The sequence below is a fragment of the Notolepis coatsorum genome (genome assembly GCF_963971535.1).
Source record: "Notolepis coatsorum genome assembly, chromosome: 2".
Classification (NCBI taxonomy): domain Eukaryota; kingdom Metazoa; phylum Chordata; class Actinopteri; order Aulopiformes; family Paralepididae; genus Notolepis; species Notolepis coatsorum.
In genome coordinates, this window is record NC_140166.1 from 45,956,007 (window position 1) to 45,972,732 (window position 16,726).

The 16,726-nt window shown below is 44.4% G+C and overlaps 1 protein-coding gene across 1 annotated transcript in view; it reads left to right on the forward strand.

The window, feature by feature from the left end:
* The window catches only part of unc5db (unc-5 netrin receptor Db), a gene marked incomplete at both ends in the record, with an annotated part of 422,972 nt that overhangs the window by 401,212 nt on the left and 5,034 nt on the right, over positions 1-16,726 (forward strand). The window contains 2 exon segments of the mRNA XM_084308131.1: positions 15,549-15,674; positions 15,677-15,700. Of these exon segments, the coding sequence (XP_084164257.1) occupies positions 15,549-15,674; positions 15,677-15,700 (150 nt within the window).

Consider the following 16,726-nt stretch of genomic DNA (forward strand, 5'->3'; position numbering starts at 1 on the left):
GTAGTGTGGTAGTGAAAAGATTAACCTTCTGTAGTGTGGTAGTGAAAGGTTAACCTTCTGAAGTGTGGTGGTGAAAGGGTTAAATCTAGAACCTCCAAACCTGGCAAAATAGAAATAGTTCAGAACAGTAAAATACTTTAAGACCACTGACAACCTGGTGTGAACCCCAAGCATCAGTATCCTGGAGAAATTTAGAAGTAAATATAGTAGCACCACAGAGACTGCAGGACATAGTATACACCAAAATATCAATTAAGCAATGCGAACTGAAATTTGGCCCCATAATTACACATGCGATCCGGATATGGCGTGAAACACAAAGAAAATATTCTAATCCACATAAATGGCATAATCATACTCCCTTATTCAATAACAATGCACTCCTGATTAGAAAACGACCTATAAGATTCCCTAGATGGGAAAAGCAAGGCATACATACATTAGGAGATGTTTTCAACAAACAGGGTATTTGTAGCTATGATGAAATAGAAAAAAAGTTTAATCTCACCGGTTCCACATTTCTTTTTTACGCACAATTATTGTTATGTTTGAAGACTCACAGTGTTCCATTAAAGACACCAATTGCACACCACAGATACCACAAATTTTTCTATGAAAGAGAGACATCGAGAGGTTTTGTATCAGATTTTTATCATCAATTACTAACGGCTTCGTATGAAACCCTCCACCTAGACTCTGTTTGGAGGAGGGATATACCAGACCTAGAAAAAGATTTTGATTGGCAAGAAGCCTGGGCAAATGTTCGACTTGCATCAAGGAACCCGGACCATCAACAAATCAATCTTAACTATATTCATAGGACATACTTGACTCCTATAAGACTGAACAGAATGGGTCTTAAACAAGACTCCAAATGCTCCTTATGTACAAATGGGGACGAGGGGACATTTATGCACATGTATTGGGACTGCCCACCAGTTAAGATATTCTGGGAAGAAGTGACCCAGCAATTATCAAATCTCTTAATTCTGATTATACAACGGCATGCAAATTTCTCAATTCTGATTGGCTGAAACAGTCCATTTACACGTATGTATTGCGATCAGTCCACGCTTGCTGGCCCAGGACCCGCCCACAACCGAATCACATCACATCAATCCGCCGGATCACAAGAAGGTGGACAATAATCTTTACAAATGGATATGTTGATAGCGACTAAACGACTAAATATCAAGCGATTCTGTCACAGCGAATGTCTTAGTCGTTTAAACAATGTTGGATGATGTAATTGATGGGTCTTGAATCATTCTGTAACAAAAGAAAAATCGCGGATTGATTGATTGATTAATTATCAATTTTTTTTTCAATTTCTTTTTCTTTTCGACTGTCAGCACTCGCTCTAGTCTCCACCCACCGCAATTGTCTTTTTTGTAGTTGTGGGAACTACTTTTTCTGGCGGATGGTTTTTTCAATAAATCTTCGATTAATGTGTGTTTATTGTATAGAAATAAGGTTGGATGAATGTGGCAGTTGTATAAAAGCTTTACACCACTTGCAGTCGTGATTTGTGAACAATAAACCATGCCTAGGGGGGTCTAACGACCACCCCTAGGCATGGTTTATTGTTCACAAACCACTCCTGCGCGTGATGTAATGCTTAAATATACCTGTACACCCCTCTATATTACTGCTGAATGATGTTTTTGAATATGCAGTACCTATACAACAAAAGAGATTGGTTTTAGCTGGTATTACAGTGGCTAAAAAACTGATAGCATCACGATGGTTTCAACCGGAAAAAATGTGCCGAAAGGTCTGGATTCTTACATATCTCGATGTGATTTATCTAGAAATATCTACAGCAAGAATTTTGGGTCTCAATGAATCCAAATTGACAATGTGGTTAGAAGTGGTGGAGAGAATAAAAGCTAGCATTTAATGGTAGTGTTTGGTTAGGAGCGAAGGATAATGGATGGATTATCCATGGGGGGGTCCAGGGCGGGGGGTGCGAGCAGAAGCATATGTGTGTAGGGGAATAGATAGCAGGTATTAGGGGTATATCTTGTATAAGACATTTATCCAAACGATGAGTTAACTGATGTACACTGTTTTACAATGCTTGTATATCTAATCGTGTGTTGTCATGTTTGTTTATGTGTTTGTTTAAAAAATAATAATACAAAAAAATACAAAAAAAAAAAAACAGTAAAATATTCAGTTTGCTTGTATACAGAGAAACTATATTCAAAGAAAGCTATTAAAATAGTCTTTGAATCTAAATATACTTTCTTTGTGTTGATTTTACATTAATTCCATGAATTTACTCAAGTAAATATCTGTTACAAGCTTCGGTCTTAAGTAGAAAAATGATATTTTTAATCTAGATTAATCTAGATTAATTACAGAAAATTGTGAGATGAATTAGTTAATTTTTTTTAATCTATTGACAGCACTAGTTATTTCACAATATTCCCCTGGCTGGCAGTCATCGGTAGCAGTGGTGGAGTGGATGGTGGCACTGCATGCACCTGGCACCTGGTCCACTGGCTGCATCCGTGTAGTTGGCTGTTTTATGGAACAGACTACCTGAAAATATAAAGCTACTTGCTTCCAGGTTCAATCTATCTATCTAGGTCGTCCTCGGGCGGGCCCTCCATCGGTGCTTCCAGTCATCCCGATCCTCCATGCATCTGGCTAGCTCGCCGGTGCTTTCTGTTCCCACATCTCTCCTGAGTAGTAGGTTAACGTGGGACGTCCTCGTGATCGATGCCCGTGTGTTGGTTCCCACAGCACAAGTTTGCTGGTTGGTTCCAGGTTCAAGACCTCCTTAAAAAAATGGCTACAAAATGGTTCTTAATCCCCTGTTTGTTTTTTATCTGTCCTCTGTATTGGTTTTAAGTATTGGAACCCCTGTAGGGTCATTGTTATTTGGTGAAGTCTCTATTGATGTGATCAATATTCTTTGTATTGTATTACACAATCCTCGTTTCATTGCTTCAATAAAGACAGCAATCAATCAATCAATAGGCCAGGTAGCTGTGTAGGGCAATGCATGCCTTGGCAACATCCACTGTATTGTCTGGTAAAAAATTCTAATTTGCGCTGGCTTTGTTTATTTTACAAATTAGGTCACGGCATACTCTCACAGGATGAAATCACTTGGCCTATTAGTTGAAATAGCTAGACAGGTTGACACATGCACACGCACACACACACACACACACACACACACACACACACGCACACGCACACGCACACACAGACACCAGCAGGGGTGCAGTCGTAATATGGGCGGAGGCCAAACGGTATCCTATTATTATGCAAAGTCTAGGCACTTATCACCTAGACTTTGCATAATAATAGGATGCGCGCACTTCGAAGCCCAAACGCTGTTTGACCGCGGTTGCCCAGCACTGCACCACTGGACACCAGGGCCGGATTAACGACCGGGCCGTCCGGGCCGCGGCCCGTGGGCCTCTAGTGACGAGGCCCCAAATTATTATTATATATTTTTTTACCTTTTTTTTTTTTTGGAGGCCCCTCGTCACTAGAGGCCCCAAATATTTGTTTATTTATTTTTGTACTTTTATTTTAAATTTTTTTGGAGGCCCCTCGTCACTAGAGGCCCCACATTTAATTTTTAATTTTTTTCTTATTTTGGAGATCGATGTCATACTGTGACACTGAAATGAAAACATATTTCATCAAATAAAATATTTAGTCAACAAAAATATTTCATCAACTAAAATATACAGTACGTCACACCCTGCCGTCTGCAAGTGGCTAATCTTGAGTATTTTTTCTCCTCTTCATAAGAGTTTGAGGTTTTCCGTTTGAGGTAAAAACAGCAATAAAAAGTCAAAACTTGCATCTCCACATCCCAGCCCCGACGCCTGAATACTTTTACCAACGGATTTCCAGTTCCGCGTTCGCGTTCTGCGCTCTGATTGGCCACTGACGTTTCTGGTAGCGCCAATCGTGTGACGCCTCTTTCTTTCACCGGTTAAGCTTAGGCACTCTTTCGAAGTTGGTTAAGGTTAGAGTTTGTCTTAGAGCAGGGCGATAGAACACCAGCCCTGATTCCATACTCTAACCTTAACCAACTTTGAAAGAGTCGCCTAAGAAACGTCAGTGGCCAATCAGATCGCAGAACGCGAACGCGGAACTGGAAATCCGTTGGTAAAAGAATAGACAGCCCGGACACGAATAAGGCAGATTGGGATCATTATTCGTGACAGACAGCAGAGACCCGCCGGTGCTGATAGCGGATATCATCGAGCTCCCCCTAGTGACTAGGGGGCGTTATTTCTAAACCTAGCCGCATTTCTGGCAGACACTCTCTGATTGGCACTGACTGATGCTCTCTGATTGGCCACTGACATGTTTGCCCAATCGCGTGACGAGCTGTGTCTTTGCCCATTTCCGCATCGAACATCCTGCAAACTACCTGGCGTTCTATCGCCATGCTCTAAGACAAACTCTAACCTTAACCAACTTCGAAAGAGTGCCTAAGCTTAACCGTCGAAAGAACTTGCCGTCACGCTCTAAGACAAACTCTAACCTTAAGCAACTTCTAAAGAGTGCCTAAGCTTAACCAGTGTAGAAACAGGCATCGGCCAATCAGAGAGCGTCTTGCCAGAAATGCGGCTAGGTTTAGAAATAACACGACTAGGGGCCTCCACTACACACTAGTAAAAAAAATAAAAGAGATACGAAAAAAATATATAATCAGATCCTCATCCAGTGTTTACTTTCACAGCATCTATAGTGACTACTAGTATCATCTCATCTCTTCTCTATCTATTTTTTTTTGTATCCACTTTTTCTCCCATTTTTCTATATTTTCTCCCATCCCAATTTCGTATCATCCAATTCAACCCTCCCCTGTCACGAACGCTGTTTCTTGCCTCCCACAAGCCGGCTGCAATGTGGACTAAGTCATACATAGCACAAGTCCCCTCCGGTACTTGAGGTAACAGCAGTCGCATCTTTTCACCTGCGCAGCTCGATCTCTCAGTGGCGAGGAGTAACGCGTGGGAGGCTCACGCTGCCCCCGACACTTCCTGATTCTACTGCGCAGGCGCACCAACCGACCTGTAGGAGTCGCTGTCCACAACGTCCGATCCCCACCCATCAGTTTCCCACCCCCTAATACGGCCAATGTGTATTAGTATGAACGACCAGCTAAACTGAAAGCAATGTGGAGCGCTGGGCTCGAACAGGCGAGCCCAGCGTCTCTGCATTCATGGCGAGCGCCTTGCCCACTACGCCACGTAGCCGCCCTTTCTCTATCTATTTTTTATTAAATTTTTTGTATTGCAAATAAAAATATGATTGATTGTTTGATAATGAGGGGTGAGAGACGTTGAGTCTACGTGACACTGACGTCCAGGTCCAGGGGTCACTGTCAGGTCAGGTCAGGTGACCACTGATCGCGAGAATTGCACTTGCAAGTTGATCAAGTAGGCTAAGACTCAAGTAGTACTGTATGATCATATGACACTCAAAAAACATGGATAAAAAAGTTAAACGGTGGGAAAGCGGAGCTGCTAAGTTAAAATCTAAACAGGAAAGGGACAGAAAGAGCGCGTTACTTCGGCAAAGCATACCAACTATCTTTTTTCACCCCGTCAGGTGTTCTTTGAGAGTGTTTTTGAAAGTGGGTAGTGATTCACATTCCTTTACAGCTTTGGGTAGGGCGTTCCACATTGATGTGGCATAATTGCGAAACGTGTTTAGTCCCTTGTTTGAGCCAAATCTGGGTTTAACATGATTTGTGGAGCTCCCTCTGGTGTTGTGATCGTGGTATTCACTGACCTTTGGGAAGTATTTTGACATGTACATGGGTACCTTGGCCGTGTAGTGTATCTTGTAGACCAGGCCCACTGCAAGTTGCTGTACTCTGTCGTCTACTCTAAGCCATCTAGGTTGTCAAAGTGGGCATGGGTAATCAAAGTCCTTTTAGGTTGGCCCTCAGAGCCCACCACTTCTAAATATTCGATATATTTTTTAAAGTGACATATAAAAACGCCACTGTGCGTGCGTGCACGTGTATGTGTGTGTGGGGGGGCCTCCACAAGAATCTGGCCCAGGGGCCTCTGAAGTCTTAATCTGGCCTTGACACACACACACTCACGCACACACACACACATACACACCAGGGTTGTGAAAAAAAAATGTGAGGGTCCAACCAAGTTAACTGCTTTGAGTAATGAAAATGTGTGTCAGACTGGCTCCTCCAATCACACTCCAACTCCTCCTAAAAGGGAAGCGGACAGAAAGGTGATTGGATGGCAAGATCCGTGACCATTCTGATATGCTAGGCCTATCAGTGCCCTGTCTGCTTGCCAATTCTATCCTATTAGGTCTATCATTTAACACTTGCCTGCAGGAGTACAACACATATTGCTTACCTTTGAAGCCACTTACCTGGAACACACGTCCATTCCTCCCCTGGCCGCCCGTAAGCCCCAACATCCACCGAGATAAAGCGGAGAAATGGCCCTAATAGTCGCTGCCGGATCTTCGCAGAGCTTTTATAGAGACATCTTTTCCATCCACGCTTCCGACTCAATTTGGAAAGTTCCAAATCCTCCAGTAAGTCTTGGGGCAACGTCAGCCAAGTCCTTTCTCGGGGATCAACCACGAGACCTCGCAGACATTCAGATCGACTAATCGATCGAAAGGAGCCGCAGTCGACTGCCTCTTAGTCGAATGCAAAAAAAAAGAAAAGTATAATATTATTATTATTTTTTATTATTTTTATTTTATCATCCTTTCCAAAAGAAAATAGTCCTAGAACCGTGGCTAACGCTAATGGCACACATACCAGAGGCTAACTACCTAAGAAAACAGGCACAGAGGCACTGAAAGAGGATTTCACCCGTTTCGATTTTGACCCTCTTTGCGTGCCCTCCTGTCTCCCTGTCTCCGGCGGTCTCGTAGTGGTGACCGGAGTGCTGGACGTCCCGCGATGATGTCGGGGAGGTTGCGACCCTCTCTGCGCCGCCCCCTATCTCCCTGTCTCCGACTGTCTCGGAGCGATGACCGGAGTGTTGAACGTCCCGTGATTAAGACGGGGAGGACGCGACCCTCTTTGTGCCGCCCCTGTGCCTCAAATAGATTCGCTATCAGCTCTATTTTTAATCTTTCAAAATGTTCAGTTGCTATCGCTATCAGCTCTATCTTTAATTTTTCAAAATGTTCAGTTGCTATTGCATGCACTCATCTGTGTTTCACTACACACATGAGTGCACTATACTATCACCGACATCTAAGAAGGGAGATCCCCCCTTGAATGGCCCTTCTAAGGTTTCTCTCCTCCACACTGCCTGTGGTGCTTTTTTCCCTGTTGTTAGGTTTTAGTGAGTTTTTCCTTACCTTTGCGTGGGGTATGTCTGGGAGTGTTTGCATTCATTCATTTATTTGCATTTATCTTAAATTTGTTGGACCTTATGGTGTTCTTGTTTTGTTCTTGACTTATTGTTATGTTTCTTCTTGACTTGTTTAAAGAAGACGTGTCCGGCCCATGGGGACATTAACACTTTCCCCGCCAATCACGTTGTACGACTGTGTTTCAAGTTCATGCGAATTCTGCCAGATCACGGCGTACGACGTTATTGAGATCATATTTCATATTTTCGCCATGGTATTCATATTTCTCTCATGGAGCCTGGGCTGATGCTGTGTGAGCCGGCACAACTCTGCAACGCTTCAATACTGCCCCCTGGTGGATGATCGGCGAGTTGCCAAACCGGAAATGACGGTTGGATCTCGGTGCGTCTCCTAAATCCGTCCGGCCACTCGCATATAGTTGCAGGACTCTAGCCACACACCGTGGATATGGATCGCTGCCATAACTCAATAATCGACATGATTTGGGCGTGTATTAGTATTATACAAACCAGAAATGGATCTACTCGATCCCCATCAAATAACTGGGATCTTTTTGCTCCAGTGTCATCGCCCAACGGTAAGAGGAGGCTGACGTCATTTTCAGCGTGAGTGTTTATTATTATCCATACTGCTCTGATCTATATATCACCCATACTACATGAAGCATTTAACGACGATCACGGAATTATAAACGACCCCCCCCCGTTCACCCACGCATGATCAGTCATAACGTTTAGGACCATGTACAGTTGGATTTTTTAATATAGCGTGTATCGCGAATAAACTGCAATCGATAATCTATATTATGCGTTTAGGCCTATAACTAGCGTTCTAGGAATTACTGCAGAAAACAATAAAAACATACTTATATTCTAGATGGTATTTTCGTATGAATATATGAATGAAAAAGTATAACGTTCCTACATCCTGAACGATAGCTAATCGATGTTGAATGGGCCATAGTAATGTCAATTTAGCAATACAATTTAAAAAGTTATAGCCCTGCAAAGAAGGTGAACATCTCCATAGGCTTAGACTGGTGGCAGTGATCATACATTGATGGATATAAGCGTGGCAGTTAATGTGTTAACGTGTGTTGTCGGGCCTTACAAATAAATTTGATTTTATTTGATTTAATGAACACACTAGACCAGGGGTTCCCAAACTTTTCAGGCAACGACCCCCAAATAACGGTGTCAGAGAGCCGCAACCCCCACTATTATAGGAGGTAAAAAAAATGTAATGAAAACAAATTAAAAACATTTATTTTTATTTTTTAAATAAATGGAAATGTATGGTTGAATCATGCACACGTTCAAACGCACACACACTAATAAGCATTGGAGGCTTTTAACCAGGGCCGGACTGGGGAAATCATTCAGGCCAGGAAATATAGTGCAAAATATAGCCCCAGTCAGGCCACTTTTTAAGCAGGGGGTCTCAGGGTCCCCCACCAGGTAATTTCTTGTTACAAAGACTTCATTTCCTGCATTCTGGTGCAGGAATTTTTTTTTTGTACCCTTTAAATGCCAGTGTTTGTGATGGCATCACAAATTATTGTTAAAAAACAGGCTAACATAATGTATGATTAGCAACAACACTGATTTTGATGGATTTTCTGTTTTTTTGTAATGTCAGATTGAAAATAATACAATCTTTTATTCAACTTCAGCCCTGATCATAACACCACATATTCATTTTATAATTCTAACCCTTTAAATGCCAGTGTGTGTGATGGCATATATTTGCAATATATCAAATGCAAAGTAGATTTTTCTGGGGGGGATTATTACAGGCTAGCATGTGTCAATGATTAGCAACAACAGTTTTTTGTAAGGGTCCCGCCTCCACCAACCACATGCGGCTCCCTTTGTGTGTGTGTGAGAGCAAGAGAGAGAGAGAGAGAGAGAGAGATAGTTCTCCAACTTGTGTGAGTTGCAGTGATCTCCTGGTTGTTTCCCACCTATGTTATCTAACTATTGCGCTGCAGCAACTAGAAACACTGGCCTGGCCTGCTTCTAAGTTCAGTGGCCTGACCTAAAAAATAAATAAAAAAAGAAAATTGGATTTTTTATTTTTGTTTGGAAATCATCTGGCGACCACCCACTTTGTCTTGACATGTTGTTCTGTTCCTTTGTTTGTCTATTTATACTTTAGGAGTACTTTCTTAGTTACCTGGCCCACTGTGAAGCACTTTGGTTGTGTGTCATGTTTAAATGTGCTATATAGGGCGGCTAAGTGGCGCAGTGGGCAAGGCGCTCGCTGCTAACGCAGGAGATGCTGGGTTCGAGCCCAGCTCTCGGCGTTGCTACCAGCTTGGCTGGTCGTTCATACTAACACAATTGGCAGTGTTAGGGGTGGGAAAGCTGGTGGGTGGGGATTGGACGTTGTGGACAGCGACAGGTCGGTTGGTGCGCCTGTACAGCAGAATCAGGAAGTAATGGGGGCAGCGGTAAGGCTAACATATTGTATTTCACAGAAACAAAACTAGACTCATCTGTACAGGATCCAGAGATTGAAATCGAGAACTATTCAATAGTCAGGAGGGATAGAAACCAGTATGGAGGTGGCGTCTGTGTGTATATTCACAAAAATACCAAATTCATCAACCGTACTGACCTTAACCATGACGAGATTGAAACTGTATGGATTGAAATCTTATTTGAAAGGGCGAAATCAGTACTAGTAGGCACAATCTATCGACCGCCAGAACACAGTGACACACTTGATTGTTTAGCTGGGGTGGAGGGCGTAGAAAAAAATCCTTATTGGGGACTGGAACACGGACATGCTACGTAAAGCAGCACCCGTCTTCAAGGCCTTCAGTAGGTTTTGTGATCTGCATGGCCTCAGCCAGCTAATCACCCAACCCACAAGGGTATGTGAATCAACTCAGACTACCATTGACCTCATCCTGACCTCTGACAAGTCCAATATCTCCAATAAAGGGGTTATAGCATCCGGGTTAAGTGATCATTATATGATATTCTGTACCCGCAAAAAGCTAAAGCAAAAGGCTGGCTGTCACAAAACAGTCACATCTAGAGACCTCAAAACCTACTCTAGCGAGGCCTTTAACACTTTGAGTGCCACGCCTCCGGTGCCCCGGAACCCCGTTGCGTGCCACCACCCACTTCAATGACAGAGCTCTCATATTTGCGAATGCATAAACTATATCTTAAATTATGTACGATGGCCGTCGCTTATCAATGACTTGTTTGCAGTCAACATTGTCGAAACGGATTGTTTTTTAATCGGTTCATTTCCGTTTTATACCATTTTGAAAAACGCTTGTTTTTTGAAAGTTTCAGAAAAAAATTAAGATTCTGTGATAAACGCCCTTTACTGGAATACACAAAACACGTTGTCATTTTTCGGCCTATTTATGAATCGTTTTCAAATAAACGCTAGATTATCGATAGTATATGTGTACTTATGCACGCTATAGAAACGGGCTGAAAAATCGATTATCTTATTTCCTGATCGCACACACACAGACACACACATACACACATATGGCACACGCTGATATATAGGTGAAAATAGCTCTGATTATCCCAAGACTGGTAAAATAGATTCCTTACCTCAGATCAGATGTTCTCCAAAAAGATTATTCCAATTCCTGATCGCCATTCCAAATATCGATTGCGTTTATTGATCCAACGCTGGGTACTGGAAACACACATTCTCCGCTGTTCTGGTGGTGGGCGATTACGTGGATCGTCTCCGGTTACTTGTCTGACAAGTAAAATGTGGAAGCAGGACTTTTTTTTCTCCATGCTTTTCATTCAATCCAATCCAAAGGGGTGCAGTACCATCCGGAGAGACGATAGGGGGCGGTATTTTCCCTGTTCGAGTTCAGACAGATCCCCACTGGTAACGTGAGGCTAGATTGATGAAAAATAAATGGAAATCGATAATAAGAAAAATAACGATTAAAAACGAGATCTCTCGTCGGCTGGCACTCAATGGTTGGCATGAACTAACGAGAAATCTCGTCGCTGGCACTCAAAGTGTTAACCTTGAACTGGAGAGCCTGGACTGGTCAGATGAGCTCAATGGTACACTGGTTGAAGAAACCTGGCTTGGCTTCAAAACCAAATTTTCAACAATTACTAAACAACATGGCCCCCCTAAGAACCACCAGGGTAAAAAATCGCACTGAAATACTGATCGCTATGAAAGCCAGAGACAAAAAATGCTCTGAGTTTCGTAAAAGTCAGTCAAAGCTTACCAAAAGCACGAGCAGTGAACTCCAAGCCCACGTGACTGAACTCAAACTAGAAAGAAACAGACTAAGAAATGACGTAAACTCCATGATCAAAACTGCTAAAAAAATTATTCATCAATGACAAAACTGAGGAAAACAAAAACAAACCACGTGAACTTTGGAAATTACTCTATAATCAACTAGGCTGCAGTAAAAAACTTAAAACCAGGTTCTCAAACATAAACATAAAGACGGACAACACGCCCATCACAGACAAGCTGGATGTAGCCAATTACTTAAACACTTTCTTCACAAACATAGCCACAACACTGGTAAACAAACTACCCTCCCACTCAGGGCATTATGGGGTAGAACACATAGTAGCATACTACAAGAACCTAGGCGTCCACAAAGACGACTTCAAACTGGAAATGGTAACTACAGATGAGGTACTCAAAAAACTGAGCGCCCTCCAACCGAACAAGGCCACTGGCCATGACAACATCCCCTCCAAATTCCTCAGAGACTCAGCAGCCGCCATCGCCCCAGTCATCACACACATACTAAACCTCTCCATAAAACAGGGACACGTCCCCAAGGACTTCAAAATTGCGAGAGTAACACCCCTGCACAAAAAGGGCAGCAAATTAGACCCAGGCAACTACCGCCCTGTTTCTATCCTTACATCCATCTCGAAAGTCATGGAAAAAATTGTCTACGAACAGGTCGAAAAGTATTTTGCGGAAAAAAATCTAATCTACAAATTCCAATCTGGCTTCAGAACATCCCACTCCACTGACACATGCCTTCTCTATTTGAACGACCACATCAAACAAGAGGTGGATGCGGGCAAATACTGCAGCATGGTCATGCTGGACCTACAAAAGGCATTCGACACCGTCAATCACACCATTCTGATTGACAAGCTAAAAGCCATTGGTTTTGATAGGCTATCAGTGAGCTGGATAGAATCCTACCTGGAGGGGAGAGAACAGATGGTGGAGGTAAACGGTACCCTATCCCCCCCCCCCCCCCTCCCAGTGAGCTGTGGTGTTCCACAAGGAAGCATACTAGGACCGCTACTGTTCCTAATTTTTGCAAATGACATGTCGTCAGCTTGTGACGGACGACTCAGCCCTGCTGGTCTCTGACAAGAACAAGTTACAGGTTGAAAAAACCCTCAGCTCGGAACTAGGCAAAATCTGCATATGGCTCGCCGATAACAAACTATCATTACACATGGGAAAAACAGAGTCCATTCTCTTCGGTTTAAATAACAAACTCAGCAAGACCGACGGCTTCTCAGTTACAGTGGGTGATAATATTGTCGCAAGGAAAGATGAAATTACCTACCTGGGTTCCATCCTAGAGGATAATCTTTCCTGTGACAAAATGGCATCCAATGTAATAAAAAAAGTTCAACCAACGAACTCGATTCTTGTACCGGATCTCCTCTCTGGTAAACAAGAATACCCTGAAGACTCTGGCAGGAGCACTCATTCAAGGGTACTACGACTATGCTTGCACCTCATGGTACCAAAGCACCTCAAAGGCACTAAAAACCAAATTACAAACATCTCAAAACAAACTAGTCAGACTACTGCTTGACCTGACTCCTAGAACCCACCTCACCCCTGCCCACTTTGACAACCTAGGATGGCTTAGAGTAGACGACAGAGTACAGCAACTTGCAATGGGCCTGGTCTACAAGATACACTACACGACCAAGGTACCCATGTACATGTCAAAATACTTCCCAAAGGTCAGTGAATACCACGATCACAACACCAGAGGGAGCTCCACAAATTATGTTAAACCCAGATTCGGCTGAAACAAGGGACTAAACACATTTCGCAATTATGCCACATCAATGTGGAACACCCTACCCAAAGCTGTAAAGGAATGTGAATCACTACCCACTTTCAAAAACACTCTCAAAGAACACCTACGGGAGACTGCTATTCGAAACTGGCCCCTACAAATGTCCTAACCCAGTTGTACAGTAAATGACCAAGTATGGCTTTGTCAGTATTCCAATGTACAGTGTACAGTGTCACCCACCCACCCACCCCCTACCCCCCCCGTCCCCAATGTACAGTCCCCCCCCCCCCCGTCCCCCCAACCCCACCCCACCTACCCAACCTCCTACAATGTACAGTTTCTACATCAAATGTATATACACTCTTTTCTGGACACTTTTTGTACCACAAACAGTACTGTATTTGCAAATCTGGTATGTCATAAATGTATAGATGTAGCAGTACTGTCTATCTGTATGTCGTGTGTGTCATATATGTTATGATGTATTGAAAATGGGGGACCCTGATGTAAACAAGACGAAAGTCTTTCTCTGGTCTGCATCCCCTTAACAATTGTATGTATTGAGCTGTACTGTACTGTACCCATTCTGCAATCTGTTAATAAACTTTTCAATCAATCAATCAAAAGCATGAACCTCCCACGCGTTACTCCTCGCCACAGAGATCGCGCTGTTCAGGTGAAAAGATGCGACAGCTGCCTCCTTGTGTACCGTAGGGGACACGTGATGCAAGGCTTGGTCCTCACTGCAGCCGACCAGTGGGAGGCATAGTCTAGCAACGTTCGAGACAGGGGAGGGGAGAATTGAAGGGAGAATTGGCAAGGCGAAATTGGGATGGGAGAAAAATAGAAAAATAAGGAGAAAAAGTGGATACAAAAAAAGTGCTATATAAATACATTTGATTGATTGATTGATTGATTGATTGATCCATTGCTTTGATTTGCTGCACAAGTACGATGTCCTCTCGCTCCTCTGCTCCTGTTGTATGAAGGGACCGCACGTGTCACCTCCACCACTGCTTTTCCCCGTTTTTTCTCCTTAATAATTCCTGGCACAGAAGCTCTTCCTCCTCATCGTCAATCTCTTCCATAAATATTTTTTTACAGCCATGGAGTTGTTTTGGGCCCAGTATTTATGGAATGTATCAAGCCTATCAAATAAATCAGAGACCTAGCAAATATGTTGAAAACTGCGGGATCCAAACGCACATCTCTGTAATAAACAACATGCTCTGCATAATCTGCAGCAGTACCATGGATGACTTACGCGCATGCGAGGCACACAGAACAGACATGGACAGAACAGACACGCACACAGACGCTTGATTATGAATTAGGCTTAAAGAACTCTTCTCCCCTCCCCTCTTGTCTTTCATTCTTTTTCTTCTCTCTCCTCTATTCTATTGTTGTCTTCTTTTCTAACCTTTTCACTCTCCCTCGAGCACCCAACCCACCCCTCCCCTCTCCTCTCATCCCCACCCCTCTCCTCTCCTCTCATCTCCACCCACCCCACCCCTCTCCTCTCATCTCCTCCCTCTCCTCTCTTCTCCTCTTCTCTCATCTCCTCCCCACCCTCTCCTTTCCTCTCTTCCTCCCACCCCTCTCCTCTACTCCTCCCCACCCCTCTCATCTCCTCCCCTCTCATCTCCTCCCCTCCCCACCCCTCTCCTCTCATCCCCACCCCTCTCCTCTCATCTCCACCCCCACCCCACCCAATCTCCTCTCATCTCCTCCCCTCTCCTCTCTTCTCCTCTTCTTCTTCTCATCCTCCCCACCCATCTCCCTCTCCTCCCCACCCCTCTCCTTTCCTCTCTTCCTCCCCACCCCTCTCCTCTCCTCCTCCCCACCCCTCTCATCTCCTCCCCTCTCATCACCTCCCCTCGCCACCCCTCTCCTCTCCTCCCCACCCCTCCTCTCCTCTCCCCTCCCCTCTCATCTCCTCCCCACCCCTCTCCTCTCCCCTCCCCTCTCCTCTCTCCTCCCCTCTCTTCTCCTATCCTCTCCTCCTCCCCTCTCCTCTCCACCCCTCCCCTCTCCTCTCCTCCTCTCCTCTCCACCCCCACCCCTCTCCTCCCCTCTCCACCCCTCTCCTCCCCTCTCCTCTCCTCCTCTCCTCTCCTCTCCTCTCCACCCTCCTCTCCTCTCCTCCTCCTCTCCTCTCCAGGTAGTGGTGGCCTCAGAGAGAAGGAGAGGAGGGCAGCTCCTTGAGGAGCCAAAGACGTTGCCTTTCCTAGCAAACACCTTCAGCCTCCAGGTGTCCATCCAGGATGTCCCCCAGTTCCTGTGGAGCAATCAAAACCCTTTACCACGTGTCAGGTGAGAAGAAGACAAACGCCTGCCACTCTTTACTTTGGAAATGGAATTCGTTTTTGATACTGATGCCCAAGAGCTGGACTCTGGAAAAGATTAATTGCACTACCTTATCTTCCAAGGCACTGTGTTGACTCGCCGATTTCACAGATAAGCGCTTCAGTGACGGATCCACGTGTTTCGCAGGGATTCAACGTGGACGCGCGGCAATAAGCTGAATACTCGCCGAACGCGTCCTCTAAATGTTGTTTACCGCACAGCGATCTCTCCATAAAAGGGCTGAGCCGTGTCCGTCCTCAACCACATGGTATTATTACTGGCAAACATCTGAATGCAGGGTGAGGGCTGAGCGCTCCACACCTCCTCCCCAGTGCCTTATTTATGAGGGTCTTAGGAAGGAGACAGCCTCTGTGAACCGCCCCCTTTCACAGAGCAGGTGCAGAATAATGGCGCGTGCAGCACCATACATCAAGTCAGCTTTTAGTGCTAAAGAGCACACCGGCTCTCCATCCACGTCCATCACCCCCCCCCCCCTCCATTATCAGCCACATGCAGTGTTGGGCAGGGGAGAGATCAAAGCCTAAAGGGTTAAGTCTTCTGTAATGCTACTAGCCAGTGCCTTTAATGCCGAGAGGTCCTCTTACTATGAATCGTTAACGGGTCACTTTAATATGCAGATTTGAGGGGGAGGGAGCGCAGCTAGAGGTCAAGGACATTCCCTCACAGATGCGCTCTTTCCGCGGAAATTAATTATACATCAAAGGCATTCATTCCCCTGTTCCCCCCGACTCCCAGATATATTGCTTACGATACTTAGCCTGCGAGCGACTTCTATTATCAGAATTAAGAGGGATTCAGGCTACGTTTGCAAATTATTTTTGGGCTTCCTAGTTCTCTCTCTCTCTCTCTCTCTCTCTCTCTCTCTCTCTCTCTCTCTCTCTCTCTCTCTCTATCTCTCTCTCTCTCTCTCTCTCTCTCTCTCTGTTCTCTCTCTATCTCTGTCTCTCTCGCATTCTCTCTCTCTCTCGCATT